The sequence below is a fragment of the Aotus nancymaae genome, unplaced genomic scaffold, assembly GCF_030222135.1.
Source record: "Aotus nancymaae isolate 86718 unplaced genomic scaffold, 86718_ANA_hifiasm-v0.15.2.pri h1tg000064l_0, whole genome shotgun sequence".
Lineage (NCBI taxonomy): Eukaryota > Metazoa > Chordata > Mammalia > Primates > Aotidae > Aotus > Aotus nancymaae.
Genome location: NW_026988478.1, coordinates 4,798,975 through 4,815,579, shown reverse-complemented (window position 1 = coordinate 4,815,579; position 16,605 = coordinate 4,798,975). Strand labels below are relative to the sequence as shown.

General features: G+C 46.6%; 1 protein-coding gene across 5 annotated transcripts in view; it reads right to left on the bottom strand.

The window, feature by feature from the left end:
- Positions 1–3,276: 3,276 nt before the first annotated feature.
- The window catches only part of ZNF592 (zinc finger protein 592), a 54,826-nt gene continuing 41,497 nt past the window's right edge, over positions 3,277–16,605 (bottom strand). For all 5 annotated transcript variants that reach the window (XM_021677492.2, XM_021677491.2, XM_012448993.3 and 2 more), the window contains 6 exons: positions 11,186–11,362; positions 10,743–10,902; positions 10,342–10,629; positions 10,009–10,121; positions 9,245–9,380; positions 3,277–7,416 (listed from right to left, as the gene is read on the bottom strand). In XM_021677492.2, the coding sequence (XP_021533167.2) occupies positions 6,877–7,416; positions 9,245–9,380; positions 10,009–10,121; positions 10,342–10,629; positions 10,743–10,902; positions 11,186–11,362 (1,414 nt within the window). In that variant the 3' untranslated portion in view covers positions 3,277–6,876. The remainder of the gene's footprint in view (positions 7,417–9,244; positions 9,381–10,008; positions 10,122–10,341; positions 10,630–10,742; positions 10,903–11,185; positions 11,363–16,605) is intronic.

Genomic DNA, 16,605 nt, shown 5'->3' with positions numbered 1-16,605 from the left:
CGGGTCACCCAGGGTCACTCACTCGTCACCCAGACTGGAGTGCAGTAGTGTGATCATGGCTCACTGCGGCCTTGACCTCCTGGGCTCAAGTGATCCTCCCCCTCAGCCTCCCAAAGTGCTAGGACTATAGGCACACACCACCACACCCAGCTAGTTTTTTTTCTTAAATTTTTTGAAGAAACAGTGTCTCCCAATATTGCTCAATCTGGTCTCCAACTCCTGGGCTCGAGTGATCCCCCTGCCTCAGACTCCTAAAGTGCTGGGATTACAGGTACAAGCTACCACGCCCTATCAACCCCATCTTTCACTTCACTACCAAACTTCTCGAAAGAGCCCAAGAGGAGCCAGCCACAATATCAAGCAATAATGGGTTAACAGAATTGGGTTATGAAGTTGCAAACATTAGCCTCCTGAACAAGGTGGAAGCAACCCAATGACTAGAGCTGAAACATAAGGTCAGAGCCAGCCCACCCAATGGCAGCGGTCAGATGTCAGTCCCTGAGAATTAACATGGGGCACCCAGGAGCCAGAGTTGGTCCCTAGGCCTGGGACACAGAGAGACTAAGGGAGACACATGTGACCCTATCTATGTGGAGGAGAGGAAATGGGCGGCAGGGACTGATCACAGCTGGCAGGAAGGGCCATCATTAAGTACTCCCTATACCTCTGTCCGCTTCCTGCCACTGCAGGGCCTCAGCACTGTCTAGACAACCCTGGTGGAGGGGCCCTAGCCTGTGCCTGCATGTCTCCAAGGAGTGGGAATGTGCTACTCCCCCAAGGAGCCCATTTCATTTTCAGGCAGATTTTCCTTTTGTCCTGAGTCAAATTCTGCTCTGGAGCCACACAGAAGTTGAGACTCCTTTTTGATATGATAGCCCTGCAAAGATGTGAAAATACTGGTCATGAAATATCTCTTTTCTTGATGAAACATTAAGTTCCTCAACCACTCCTTGAACAAAATGGCACTGAGAGCCTCAGGCCATGCAAGATGTTCCTCTCTGGATGCATGCACTTTGCCAATGCTTACCTCAAACTACTGTGCCATGAATGGTCATACTTCGCACGTGAGCTTCTGAGTACAAAGTAGAGTACAACGACCATCACCTTCATTCTGGTCAGAAGACTTCCAAGGTCTTATTTTGCCTCTTTGGCACTCATGTGGACTCATGCTGAGGTGCCCTTTCCACAAGCTGTGACACAGGTCAGGGGTCACTGAAAACTTACTTATGAAGCATCCCTGGCTTGCTCCAGTCCTCAAAGCTCCTCAAGCCACATCTCAATGCATGTCATTAACAGCATGGTAAATTAATCAAATACCTATCCAACCCCTCCGGTTTCCTCTATTTTTCCTTCTCTTGATTCCACTCATTCTAAAGTCTTAGCTCTGAGTTCAACAAAGCCCAGTTCTTTCTGCTGATCCTGCCCACCTGTGGGAACTCACTGCCTTGTGCTGCAAGCGGCCCTTCCTGCCAGCTGGTCTGCAGGGCTCTTTGCTGCTTGTCTCACTTACCTCCAAGAGCTGCCACAGCTCCCAGCTCAGGCAGCTGAGCCTCTGTTCCAAAAGGGTGGACACTCCAGGTCCTGCCGCTCTGGGATGAGCTGACCACTCTGGCATGCTTCTATCCAGGGACTGGATAGCTGTGTGGCCACAGCTGCGCTTGGGTAAATGGACACCAATTAAAGGATTACTGGCAATGAGAAGTCACTCCTGATTCTCATTTGATTGGAAAGGGAATTTGGGACTCAAGGGTAGAGCTGCCACAGCCAAGTGTCTTCTCCAGTCCACCTGCTCCGATTCCATGCAGGACAAATCTAGGCATGTCCCAAAATAAAGCAATCATTAGATAAGAGGGTGTGTGGTCAGGAGCCAGCAATTAGTCTGTTGGGCCCAGGATATAAACTCCACATCTTCAAGGGAACTTAGAAAAGCCTCTTCCCAGCCCAGGCCTCTCCCGGTCTTCTCACAATGGATCTTTTCCATTTTTGTATATATCTAGGTCAAAAGTAAACAAAAAAATTAAGCAAAAGAGGAAATACAAGTTCTTGCCTTTAGGAAGGTCTATTTTGATGTGAACATATACAGAATGGGAAGATAAAAATCAAGATCCACAGAGATATAAACCAACCCCATCATTTAACAGATAAGAGAACTAAGGCCAGGAGAGACCAAATGACTGTCAGTTACAGAAATGAGACTGCACCCTAGGGCATCTGCTTACGATTATGACAACGGCCTTCTCCATTCTATCATTCTGCCAGTGAGTTTACTCAAGAAAAAAATAGGGCTAAACTCCCAAGGAAATAATTCTGCAGAAGCAAAAAGCTCTATGCCCAGGATTTCACTGCACCGACAAAGTAGGAAATTTAAATGTTGAACAGGAAATTATTAATTATATTGATTTGGCATGATGAAAGTGATTACAATTATTAAAAATGATGACTTAAAAGGCTATGTAGAAACATGTACTGGACATTTTTCATGTTAAGTGGAGAAAAGTAGGTACAAAATTAGAGACAGTATAGTATTAGTCACCGCTGAGCGTGAATTTCAGCTCTGCCCCTCATTAGCTCCGTGGCCTTAAGAGAGTCATTCAACTACTCTGAACCTCAATTTTACTGCCTCCAACAGAATAATAGTATTATGTATCTTACAGGATTGTTATGAAGCTAATTGGAGAATAATGTCTGCCAAATAGGAATGTTCAATGTTAACCACTACTACTATCATCATTTTACTATAAATTCAATTACGAATGTGCTGAGTAAGAATTGGAAAGTGATAGGCAAAATAAACAACCGCAATGGTAGGAGGGAGAGATTATAAATACGTGTGCTTTTTAATTTTCTCTAAAATGTTACATCATTTTCCAATAAAGAAAAACGCATTTTAAGTAAGAACCCGAAAAAAACCCTTACTTGGGACCTGGGGTCCTAGTCTTGACTTTTTCCTCCAAGGGCCCAAGGCTTCCTGTGCCCAGTTCTTGTGGCATCTGTTGGAGAAGGTGAATAGTATTCTGAACCCCTTAGTCAGGGGGACACATTCTAGAATCTAGAAGGTGCTGTCTTGAGTAGATCAGACCCCGAGAGAAAACTGTAGCTACCAGTTGAATCAGATTCATTCATTCATGCAGGCATTCATTCATTCATCCATATACTTTTTGAACCACTATTATATGCAAGGAACTTTTAAGGAATTACTCTGACCCAATGTATGAATTTGGAATAATCTCCAAAATACTATATAAGTGAAGAAAGCAAGCTTCAGAACACTGTGTATAGAATTCTACTATTTGTATTAAAAATAGATATATAAATATACATATTTATAAACTTGTAAATGCATAGAATTGCTCTGAAAGGATACACAACATATAGATAACAGTGATTAACTCTGGAGAGGGGACTAGAGACTGACCTCCATAGGGAAGCTTACTGTTTATTGTATACCCTTTTGTATTGTGGAATACAACTGTATTTTTCGTATTGTGGAATGTCTTACCATGTATATGTATTAATTTTTCAAAACAAACAAACAGAAAATAAAAGAAATTGCCTGGTGCTGAATATACAGCGGTGAACGGGGCAGAGCTTCCTCAGTCAGTCTTGGGGAAGGCAAAGTGTTGAGGTTACTGGGCCACAATTATTCAATTTTTTAAAACCAGACTCTTTACATAAGGGAAAGTTCTTTCTACAACCATTAGCTTACAGTAATTGAGCATATCATTTTACAGAGATAAAGCAGTTGGAAAATAAATACTAAGTAATTTGTCAAGTCTTAGAGTGTATTAAATTGTAGTTTCTACAAGGGCAGGGATCTTATCTGTTTAACTTGATCAGTAGAGCCTTCGCTGCAGTACAATGTGAAGATAAATGCTTGTTACAGCAAGCATTTTCTGATGATGACAAATGATAGCACAACCATTAAAAAAAAATCTTGAAAAAGAAAAGACCAGAAGATACTGGACTCTGAGGGAACCATGTGTTCCCTGTCAGCGTTAGGCAATCTTTTCTAGACAGTTCTCAAAAAATGATGGTGTTCAAATGGCAAGGTAAATCTCAATGAGAATGAAAGGTTGTAGAGACACCACGTGTGTTTCGGAATGTCACAGTGTGATACTCAAGGCCCTCCTTGGGGTGACAAGTCTGACAAGTCACAGATGGACTCCAAAGAGAACCTGGCACTTGGAGGGGCACCCCAACTACAGAAGTAGGAAAGCAAATGTCTGGAAGGCTGCAAACCACTGACGAGCTGGCAGCCTGTCAAAGCAGTCTGTCACTGAGGAGCGCAGGGGTTGACAGCTTGACTCAGCACCATCACTACAGGTAGCCACTGCACATCGTTTAACCTCTCTGAGCCTCAGTTCTCTTCTCTGTAAAATGGAGGACAACTGTGAGATCTTTGTGAGGATTAAAGGAGAGAATCACCAGAAAGTGTTCAGCAAGATGCTGGACGCACAAGCAGGGCTTAAAATGTTACTATCATCACTCTTACTAAATAATGGCTAGGTGTCCTGGGCCACTTCATAATTGATAATCAGCATCCAAGTCCAAACAGCAGACAAAATATGCTCCACCCTCCATGCCCTAAGGTCAAGTAAAGATTTCCCCACATACATATAGTGTTTTATAAACTAGAAAACACTTTTACATTCATGAGCTCACAAAAGGCTGGGAAGCCAGTTGGATGGGAATTACTAACTCTATTGTGAAGGGGAGGAGACAGTGAGGTTAAGGGATTTGTTAAGAGCTGGTTAAAGGCAGAATCCAGGCCAGGACCCAGGTTTCCCAGGGAGTGGCTCAGCATTTTTCCAACTCATGCTCTTCCCAGGAAAGAGATGTGTATCTGGGGTCAGGACGGGTGGTCAAACCTGCAATTCCACCGTCTCTGCCTGCTCGCCAGCTCTCGTGTCTGAGCAGGAAGGGATTCAGCCAGTCATTTCAAACCCTTCTATCAGCTTCCTCTGGAACCTGTTCCTGTGAATGGGCCCAGGGTACAAGGATGGCTCCCTGCAACTAGAATTAGGGATGGGACAACAGCTACAGCACGGCTAGCTCTGGCTTTCCAGGTAGCTGGAAACAGGCCTGGATTGCCCCCTGCCAGTGTAGAAGGCAGGGAGGTAGAAACCTTGCCAGGAAGAACAGTCATTAAAAGGTAGCAGACGGTGAGAGTCTGTCTGAAACTGAGGCAACCTTTCCCGCTGCCATTAGCATTTCCACTAAAAACGTGGCATTTGATAGAGGAAAAAAAACATATTTTTTTTTCAGTTGTGAAAAGGTCAGGCATATTTATCTGACTTAATAATTTATAACTGATATTTAATGCCTCCTTGAAGGACGACCTCTATGAACGCAGCCAGCATCCCCTTCCCTTCACTGCACTACATCCTGCTGGGCCCAGCGCCATGCTGCCCGGGTTAGAAGTCAGAGGACACCTCCACGCAGCCTGCTCCTCGTGCTTGGGCGGGCCCTGACTCCACCATCGGTGAAAAGACAGCCAGTCTCCCAAGTCTAATCCCAATTCTGCCACATTTGAGTTCTCTGTGGCAGCAGCAATGCTGTAAGAAATAAGAAAGCTCTTGAATGCTGTTAAGAAAATTATAAAATTCCTCTTCTCCATCCCCTTTTCCCTTCTTCCCAGTAAGTGGTTCTCCTGGGTTTAAAATTATCTGAAGGAAAGATGAAGGTGCCCAGAAAATTTCAACAGGCCCTAAAGCCAATGCCACTAGCCCGGGGAGACCTTGGAGGTGACTCGACTGTTGTGGAGCCCTCCCCTTGCGCCTTCAGGTCTCTAGAGAACTAAGAAGTCCAAGGCTCCTGGTTTCCTAACCACAAGCTCCAGAATCTAAAGACCCTCCTTAGACAGTAGGAAGTCTTGTCCTCCCTCAGCGATGGAACAAACAGGGGAAGTCTGGGAAAGACCCTTGGGTGGAACAGGGTGGGGCCAGGCTCACTTGGAGAGGAATACAAGAGCCTACCTGCATGGTGAGAAGATTTTTTATTTGAAATATAGTCTGAGCAACATGAGTGTAGCCAAGAGGAGGAGGGGCTGGCCTGCCTCGAGCAGCAGCCTCTCAAATGGCATGAGAGCAGGAGTACAAATATTCCAATGTCTGTGTGACCCAACCCCACCTGCCAGGAAAGGCAGAGTGAAGACCCACCCACAGCGCCTTCTCAAGGGGTCTGGCTCCTGGTGCCTGCCTTGGCCTTACCTCCTGCTTTCCCCAGGTTCCAAACAGAGGTGTGCAGCAGAGGTTTCTCCCACCCCACTCACAGAGACATGGTGAGCCAGTGTGACAATTAGTTCTCAGGACTATTTTGAGGGAAAAGAATCAGAAGACAGGGAGGAAGGGCAAGGTGAACAAGGGCCCTCGCCAAACCAGGCTAGGCAGAGCTCTCCCAGAGGGACTGTGTCAGCAGCCCTCATTTCCTTCCCTCCTTCTCAGGCTGCAGGAAGGAGGGCTGGTGTCTGTAGGAAAATAGAGCTCTGAGGAGCGCTCTGGCTGAAGGCAGCAAGCAGGAACCTCCCAGAAGAGCACAGCCGCTGCAGGGTTCAAGCGTAGCGGACAGCATTGGGATTGGGCCACATAAGCAGCCTGGGGTTGGAAGGACACAGACAAGAGATGGGGTACCAAGAAGCAGCACAAAGCCATAAATAACAGAAGCAAAATCAGAGCTGTGAGGGTCCTGGCTGACCCCACATTTCCTGGGGCCGGGGGATACCCAGCACTGGCAGCTCAGGGCAGACACTACTCCAGGGTACAACCAGCCACACTCACACCCACACCAAGGGCAGAGCCTTTTATTTCCCATGGTCCGCACAGCAGGTGGAAGACACTTCGGCACCACCCCTGACCGTGCACACTGCAAAGCCTCAGGTCACACCTGAGGGGATAGTGCGTGGCTGTCCTGGTCCTGAGAGGCCTGTGGTTGACTGTGATCATCTTGGCCACCCTCCTCCTCAGGGGCCAGGCCCAGCGATCTCCTTGCCTCTGGGTCAGTCGACAAAGGCTCGCCAACACATTCTTCCAGTCCATTCTCTCTAGTCTCCATGGGCACCTCCTCCCCGGAGCCCTCCTCTGGCTCTGCCGCCTCCACTGCCATCTCCGCTGCCACCGCCGCCTCCTCTTCCTCCTCCTCCTCCTCCTCCTGGTCTCTCACCTTGTGGACAATGAAGAGGTGGCGGCTGAGGGAGCTGGCAGAGGTGTAGCACAAACCACAGAGGAGACATTGGGCTGTGGAGCTGTCCGCCTGGTGCTGAGGTATGTGGCTCTGAAACTCGAGCCCTGAGTCTGTGGCAAAACTACATTTCGCACACTGAAAAAGGGACTTGTGCCTTTTGGTGGAAGAGACAGTTGCGCCATTGCTGGTGCCTGGAGCGTCCCCCACTCCACTGACTGGTCTTTTCAGATGGTTCACCTGAAAGGAGAGACAGCGTGAGGAGAGTCCAGGCCAAGCCCTGGAATGAGCCCCCAGACATGACCATGAGCCCAAGGACTCAAAAAAAGGCACCACCCAGGCCAGGGTCACCCCAGCCCTGAACGCTGGTTTACATTTGGTTTGTTTCAATTCTTTGTTTTGTAATGTAACCTATGCATGTGGCACAATACTCCAAAGGCATGGCAAGGGTATAGAGATTACCCCACTCCCCAGGCCTGCTATCCAAAGAACATATTACCTGGGTTTGTGACTCCTCCAAGAGATACCCTATGCATATACAAAACCAAACTATTGTCTTTGACAAAATGATGGCATGCCATGAATACTTTTCTTTTCTTTAGATTTTTGAGGCAGGGTCTCACTTTGCTACCCAGGCAGGAGTGCAGTGGCGCGATCACAGCTCACTGCATCCTTGACCTGCGCTTAAGCGATCCTCCCACTTCAACCTCATGAGTAGCTGGGACAAGTGAACATCACCACACCCAGCTAATTTTTTATTTTATTCCATTTCATTTTTGAGACAGGGTCTCATTTTGTTACCCAGGCTAGAGTGCAGTGGCGTGACCTCAGGGCTCTAGCGATCCTTCCACCTCAGCCTCCTGAGTAGATGGAACTACAGGTGCACACCACCTCAACCAGCAAATTTATTTACTTATTTATTGTAGAGACAGAGTCTCCCTATGTTGCCCGGGCTGGTCTCAAACTCCTGGGCTCTAGTGATCCTTCCACTTTGGCCTCCCGAAGTGATGGGATTAGAGGTACGAGCCACCGCACCCAGCGTATGCATGCTTTTCTTCACTCTGCTTTTTACTTAACATGTATTGGAGTGTGTCTCCATGGGAGAACATACAGAGGCTTCATTCTTCTAAAGGCAGCACACTAACCCACTGTGGAGATGAGAAGTGCCCAATGGCAGACATTTAGTTGAGTTTCATCTGTGTTACTGCCCATAGTGCTGCAGCAAACATCCTTGAGCAGACTTCTTTATGCCCAAGGCAAAAGATCTCTAACAGATAAATCCTACAAGTGCAATTGTTGGGTCAAAGGGTATGTGCATTCTAGGGGAAGGGAGGATGTGCATTTTACAATTGGACAGGTGTTGCCAAAAAAAAAAAATCGATCAATATCCCCAGCTACTATGCATGAAAGGGCCTTTGCCAACCACTGACACCATCTGAATAGGGAAGAAAGTTTTGAGAATGCCCTGAAACTCCAGGCAGCTCTTAGGGCTTCCCAGACATACCTGACCCCTCTGTGGAACAGCCCCACTACCATGGTATGGAAAGAGGTGCAGTGAGGAGGAAAAACCAGGCTGCTCCAGAAATCGGAACAGGGCATGGAACCGGGATGAGATCATAGGGCAAGGAACCAGGATAGCAGGTTCTAGGCCTGGCTCTTCCTATAACTAGTGAGAAGGTTGGGAGGTGAGTTGGCCAAACATCATTATCCTCATCTGACAAGGCAGTCCTGCGTGCTCCTGCCTCAGGACCGCTGTGAGGCAGAAAGAGAATGGTGTATGTGCAAATGCTCCAATGTCCACAGAGCACAGCACACACCTACAGAGGGGGCCATGGTGACAGGGAGGCAACAGTAACAAAAGGCTGACAGGCCACCTTATGGGTCTTTGTCCTTATCCTCTACTTGTGTCCAGTGCCCAGGCGGGTCACACAGGACTAGAGAGTGACCCACACCGAGGGAAGCTGTCACTCTGATTGCTCCGTGGCCGTAACAGCAGCCTTCCTAATGCCCCTCCAGCTCCAAGCCTCACTGAGCAGCCAGCTCCGGCAGGCAGGGAGCCCACACTCACCTGAGGGGAATGTCCACCCGGAGGTTTGACTTTGGACGTCTGGCTCAAATCAGGGTTTCTGATGCCATGCATAAGGCTGATGTGGCTCTCCAGGAGGGAGGGCCGAGGAAAGCTGGGGCTGTCCTCTGTGCAGTACCTGCAGAAGCACAGCAGAAAGGTCAAATAAGAGTCCGGGTCGCAGGCTCCCTGAGTGCTGTTGACACCACAGCCAGGAAGGAGGGAGTCTGGAGCAGACTCCTGGGCTGGCTAGTGCTGGGTACTCCCCAGAGGGATCCAGCCAGAGGCCAGCCAAGGTGGCAGACAATAGCACATCAGAATACTTGCACTCTTGACACATGGCCCTCAGCCACAGTCTCACTGGACACTCCCTATGTCACTGCCCAGAGACCCAAGTACTAGGCTAGCAGTCAGAGTGAAAGGGCCGGGTACACTCCAAGGCACAGGCAGATGGTGTAGAAGCCTCTAGGCCTCAGAGGTACAAGGTCACATCACCACTCCTCTTCTTAAACCTCAGGGTGCTTCGTCACTGAGAAGCTATGCAGTCCAGGGCTAGAGTAACGGGGGAGGGCTCAGGAACTACCAGGTTCTGGAAGCTGGTTTCTGACCTGCCTCTGATTTCTCACTTAGCCACAGTTTCTTCCCATTGGAAACTCACTTGTCTCTTGTCTTAGACACCTGATCTTGCAGCAGAGAAAAACCCCCATGGTGCCATGGACAGAGTCTTCTGAACCTCAGGCCTCCTCACTATCATCCCGGGGACTCACCCGCAGGTGTAGACCTTCTTTACTGTGTCGTGGTTGTTGCGGATATGTTTGCGCAGGCTGTTGGGGGTGTGGAAGGACTGTTCACACTGCCGGCACGGGTACCGCTTCAATGTCTACGGAAGGAGGTGGCAACACACAAAGCATCAGAGCTTAAAATACTTCTGGGTACATCTTTCTTCTCAGATGCCATGCGCAGAAAGGAGGATACCCCCAAAGACCTCAAGATCTGTGGTAGCCACCAGGCCCAAAGCACCAGGAACCCTAGGGTTTCTGACTTACAGAAAGAAGTCCAGAGGACTGGGCTCTGCATTGTGACTGTGTGGCTGCACTTACCCGACCGTGGCTCTTTTTCATGTGGGACACATAGCTCTCCCGATCCGGAACCCACTCCTGGCACTCCTGACAGGTCCAGCCAGTGTTCCTCAGCCGCGGCCTGGCTTCCACCCTGCGATGGGCTTCAGGCCTACCCCAGCGGCCAGAAGGCTGGGAGCTGCTCCGAGCAGCCACACTAGTGGCTGGGGGCTCAGTGGGAACTCGAGAGCCAGGGCGGCTTGAGGATGCGTCCGCTGAAGACTGGAGGCTTGACAGCTCGTCCACATTTCGGGGAACACCGTGGGTGCTCTGGGGATGGGGAGAGCGATTACTGACTGGGCAAGGGGAAAGATGCACAGAGTCAGACCCCCAGGCCAAGGCATGTGCCCTCCTCCCCAGCATCCTCCCCCAAGGCATCCCACCTTGACATGTTGCATCAACTCCGGCTTCTGCACAAACAAGAGTGGGCACTCAGGACACTTGAAGACGCCCACCTGCGTCTTGCTGACATTCTGGTAAAAATGCTGCTGAATGTGCCTCTTCTTGTTGAAGACCATTTCACAGGAGCACTTATAAATGAGCCTGAGGAGACAAGCCCCAGGGAATGAGATGGCCAAGGCTCTGCTGGCAGAACCACGCAGCCCCTGCACCCACCTCTGCTCTCTCTGAACCAGGGTTTGGGAAAGTTTGGGAAAGCACTACCCTGAGCCAATGTGGATGCTCCCCTGCCTCAGGACATCCTTAGTATGACCCCAGGCACCTCTGCCCCTAATCCCAGCTCCCTGACCCATCCCTATGCCACCCCCTATAGCACCCAGGCTCCTCTCTGCCCCACAGGGCCTGCTGGCCCTGGAGCTGCACTCACTGGGAGGGTCTGTGGGGCTGCGTGGGGTGCTGGGTGGCACTGTGGTCCACGGTACTGCTGGCAGTCTTGAAGGCCATGGGGCAGAATGCACATTTGTGGAAAACCTGGCAGTGTCGCTCCTGGATGTGGCTTTTCAGCAAGGCCAAGGTCAGGTGGACGACACCACAGTGGATGCACCTAGACAAAAAGGTGGGGTAGTGTGGGTGGAGTCGAGGGAGTACTAGATCCAGAAGTGGTACTGCAAGATGGATGGAGAACAGAAATAGAGCTATCCAGGCACCTTCTCCCTCCCCCAATCACTCAGACTTCCACCCTCCACAAGTACATCCTGAGGGTCTGCTTGCTACAGTCTGGGACAATGTGGCCACACAGTGGCCCCAAAGCCCAGCTCATGCCTTATAAAGAAGGGAGATATGCCAACCCTCCCTGCACTGGCCAGAGGATATTCTGCAAACTGAAAATCTAGCCTACCTAAGAGAAGTTGGTGGAAGTGGAGAGGGAAGAAAATGGTTCCACAATGGCATATTTAAGTGTGAGACAACTGCAGAAGTCCAAGAGTTTCATAAGGAGGCTGCACAAAGCCCATGCCTTCCCACAGGCTGGTACGAGTAAGCAGGGATGGCCACTTAACAAAACATACAGTCAGGCACTGCTGTGCTCACCAAAACAACAACTACATTGAAACAACTCTTACAGCCAAGGAAGAAATACTCTAGAGTAGTGTTGTCCAGTGGAACTTGCTGTGATGAAGGAATGGTCAATAACTCCACTGGGCCAGGCATAGTGGCTCACGCCTGCAATCCCAGCACTTGGGAGGGCTGAGGGGGATGGATCACACAAAGCCAGGAGTTCAAGACCAGACATGGCCGACATGGTGAAAACCTGACTCTACTGAAAATACAAAAATTAGGTGGACGTGGTGGCATGTGCCTGTAATCCCAGCTACTCAGGTGGCTGAGGCAGGAGAATCGCTGGAATCCAGAAGGCAGAGGCTGCAGTGAGCCGAGATCGTGCCACTGCATTCCAGCCTGGGCGACAGAGTGAGAATCTGTCTCCTAGAGGGTGAAAAAAACAAAACAAACAAAAACAAAGCTCCACTGTTCATGTGGCTATTTAAACTAATAACATAAAAGAAAAATTCAGTTCCTTACTGCACTGGCCACATTCCCAGTACCCAGCAGCCACACATGGCTGGTACTATCCTGTACTGTTCCACGCAGCTCAAAAGTGCTGTGATGTCTCCTTGGTGAAACTATGGATAACTTTTCATTTCTTTTCTCCCCACCAATTTGTATTTTCTGAATTGTTTTGTGGATTTTTTTTTACAATACATAAATGAGATAAAGAATGTCTTAAGCCATATTTTTCTGAAATTGAGGCCATATGGAACTTGTTTCAACTTCACAATATCTCTCTATAAATACTGCTTTTCCGTTTTTCAATACCGGAGAATAATATGATCTTCTTCCATGCCAAGCTGCACCCATAAGATTCCTAGTCCCTCTCCTGTGTTCAGCGTTTCTTCCTGCCTATAAACATACACAGGTCTCCCCTACGTGAGAAAACACCTTTCCCTTCTTTGCTATTCCTTCTTATCTCCCTTTTGTTGCAATATTGCCTGGTCTCATAATACTAACATCCCCATAGGCACTAAATATAGGCAATTGCTTTGCTAAAATAAAGGGCATGCCTTCATTTAAGAATTCTTTGACTCCTGAATGTTACCCTTCATTTTACTACATTAATACATTTTTTTTTTTTGAGACAGAGTCTTTCTCTGTCACCCAGGCTGGAGTGCAGTGGCACAATCTTGGCTCACTGCAACCTCCGCCTCCTGGATTCAAGTGATTCTCCTGTCTCAGCCTCCCAAGTAGCTGGGATTACAGGCGTGTGTCACCAAACCTAGCTTACTTTTGTATTTTTAGTAGAGACGGGTTCACCACGTTGGCCAGGCTGGTCTTGAACTCCTGACCTCAGGTGATCCACCAACCTCGGCCTCCCAAATCGCTGGGATAACAGGCGTGATACATTTTCACAGTCCACATAAATCACCACAGAATCCTGAACAATCTTTTTTCTTCCTTGTGTGTATTGGAGGGGAGGGATAGAGAATCACCTTCAAAAATTTAATTAGCAGCCAGGCGTGGTGGCTCACGCCTGTAATACCAGCACTTTGGGAGGCTGAGATGGGCGGATCAGGAGGTCAGGAGTTCGAGACCAGCCTGGCCAGCATGGGGAAACCCCGTCTCTACTAAAAATTAAAAAATTAGCCGGGCATGGTGGCACGCGCCTGTAATCCTAGCTACTCGGGAGGCTGAGGCAGGAGAATGGCTTGACCCCAGGAGGCAGAGGTTGTAGTGAGCTGGGATTGTGTCACTGCACTCCAGCTTGGGTAACAGAGTGAGACTCCATCTCAAAAAAAAAAAAAAGAAAGGAAAGAAAGAAAGAAAATTTAATTAGCAATCACGAGCAGCCCACAGAACCAGAATGAACTCCACAGAGCATTCATTACTAAATTTGTATATGCTTTAAATTAAGGTTTCCATACAAGCTACTTACTTAACTTTCCTTTTTCTCCTGCTAAACAAAAGAGTGAAACCAACTTCTAGCGCACACTTCCACACTACAAAGTATTATGAAGAGAAAAAATGCATGTATTTCCACATTCCAAAGTAGCCAAGTTCACCTGATACAAGTAAAGAATCTCTTAAGTGGCTTTATTTGTGCCATTTGACCACACTCCTGCAGAAACAGTAGAAATATACTCTTCTCAAATGCTACTGAAAATTCCTTCTATGTATCTGGTAGACATTCTCTGAGAAACCTCATTGAAAGTAAGAATGCGTGCAAAGTACCCTCAATGAAGGACTGAATCCAACGGGGTTTACAAGTTGATGAGAAGGTGTGCAGAAAGAGTGCCATCCACATGACACCACACTTGACCACAGTTTTTAAAGAGAAAATAGACAATTATAGAATCATATGTTCTGAAATACATAGTTTTAGAAAAGATAATAAGCAACAAAGTATTTAACTTTGTTAATAATCACAAATAAGAAAATAACATTAAAACAGTCTAACCTTACTTCCTTACCACATCACTGGCCACTCTCCACATTATTAACAAAGAACAGAATAATTTATAAACTTTATATACATGTATGCATATTTTACATTAAATACATAGAAATTTTATATATATTTATATATTATATAACCATATATAGACTTTTTACATTATCTTCCAGTAAAAGCAAAAGTAATACAAACCATAAAAATATTGTAAAACTCTGTAGTAGAGTTCAATAAAATGGAACATAGATATCTTGAGAATTTATTTAAAAAAATTAACATCCACAGAATGGGAGAAAATATTTGCAAATCTGACAAGGAACTTGTTTTCAGAAGATATAAAAAACTTATAACTCAATTATAAGATGTCAAGTAACCCAATTCAGAAGTGGGCAAATGATCTGAATAGACATTTCTCCAAACAAGATGGAGTCCAATAAGTACATGATCAACCCCGTTAACCATCAGGGAAACAAGACACCACTTCCCACCCACAAGGATGGTTACAATCAAAAAGTCAGACTATAACAAGTGTTGGCAAGCATGCAGAGAAATCAAAACCTTCAAACACTGCTGGTGGGAATGTAAAAATGGTACAGTCACTTTGGAAAATAGTCTGACAGTTTCTCAAAAAGTTAAACATAGAGTTACTATTTTTTTTTTTTTTAAATTATGCTTTAAGCTCTGGGATACATGTGCAGAACGTGCAGGTTTGTTACATAGGCATACACGTGCCATGGTAGTTTGCTGCACCCATCAACCCATCATCTGCCTTAGGTATTTCTCCTAATGCTATCCCTCCTCTACCCCCACATCCCCCAACAGGCCCCAGTGTGTGATGTTCCCCTCCCTATAGAGTTAGTATTTGACCCAGCTATTTTACTCCTAGGTATCCAAAGCAACTGAAAACATGTCCACATGATAACTTGTACATGAATGTTCTTTAGCGCATTATTAATGATATTATTCCTTATTCATGATAGCCAAAAGGTGAAACCAAACCTAAATGTCCATTAGCTGACAAATGGATAAACAAAACATGGTATATCCCCACAATGGAATCTCATTCAGCCATCATAAGGAACGAAATACTGACATATGCTACAACATGGATGAACTTGCAAAGATTATGCTAAGAATATTATATAATTCCATTTATATGACATGTGCAGAAGAGCTATGAGACAGAAAGTAAATGAGTGATTGCCTAGGGGTAGGGGGATGAAAGAAGTGGTAGAGATGAGGTTTCTTCCTGATAGTAAAATATTCTAAAATTGTTTGTAGTGATTGCACGACTCTGTAATTAACACTGTAATGGTGTGTACATCTTCTGACTTCAACCGTAGATCACTGAAAATTTTAACATCACTAACTTCAGTAATCCCTCTCGCTGAATCACAATACATTTGGTCTGGCATTCCTTACAAAAAGGTTTGATAAACTGAATTACTTTTGAGACATTACACTTCTTTTTACCTGTACATAAGAAAATATGTAATTAAAAACAAAAAATGGTATTAATCCATCCATATAATTAAAAATTTCTTGGGCCAGGCATGGTGGCTCACACCTGCAATCCTAGCACTTTGGAAGGCTGAGGCAGGTGGATCACCTGAGGTCAGGAGTTTGAGACCAGCCTGACCAAAATGGTGAAACACCATCTCTACTAAAAACACAAAAATTAGCCAGGCATGGTGGCACATGCCTATAATCCCAGCTACTCAGGAGGCTGAGGCAGGAGAATTGCTTAAACCCGAGAGGCAGATTGCAGTGAGCCAAAATGGTGCCACTGCACTCCAGCCTGGGTGACAGAGCGAGATGCCGTCTCAAAAAAAAAAAAAAAATTATTGGATTCAAGATTCAAAGATAAATATTTAAGTGTTGATTGTATTACTACTGGATTGGATTTAATCTTGGAACAAGAAGCACTTAAGTCAAGGTTAGAAAGGTATTTTTAAATGTTACAGGGTACTGTAAAAACACATACTCAGATGTTTGGTTTAAAATGCAGTTGGGATGCTGCCAGGCAATGCTCTTCGGCAACATGGTGGTAAGTGCGTTGTATAATCCTGTCTTAGGTTTGTCTTGTTTTTAATGTACTTTAGATACTCCATCCTCCATAAGATGAAAAAGAAATCAGTCTACATTTTTAAATGTTTACACCAGCCAGGCGCAGTGGCTCATTCCTGTAATCCCAACACTTTGGGGAGTTGAGGTGGAAGGATTGCTTGAGCTCAGGAGTTTTGTGATTGGCCTGGGTGACATGGTGAAACTCTATCTCTACAAAAAATACAAAAAGTTAGCCAGGCATTGTGGTGTGCACCTGTAGTCCCAGCTACCTGGGAGGC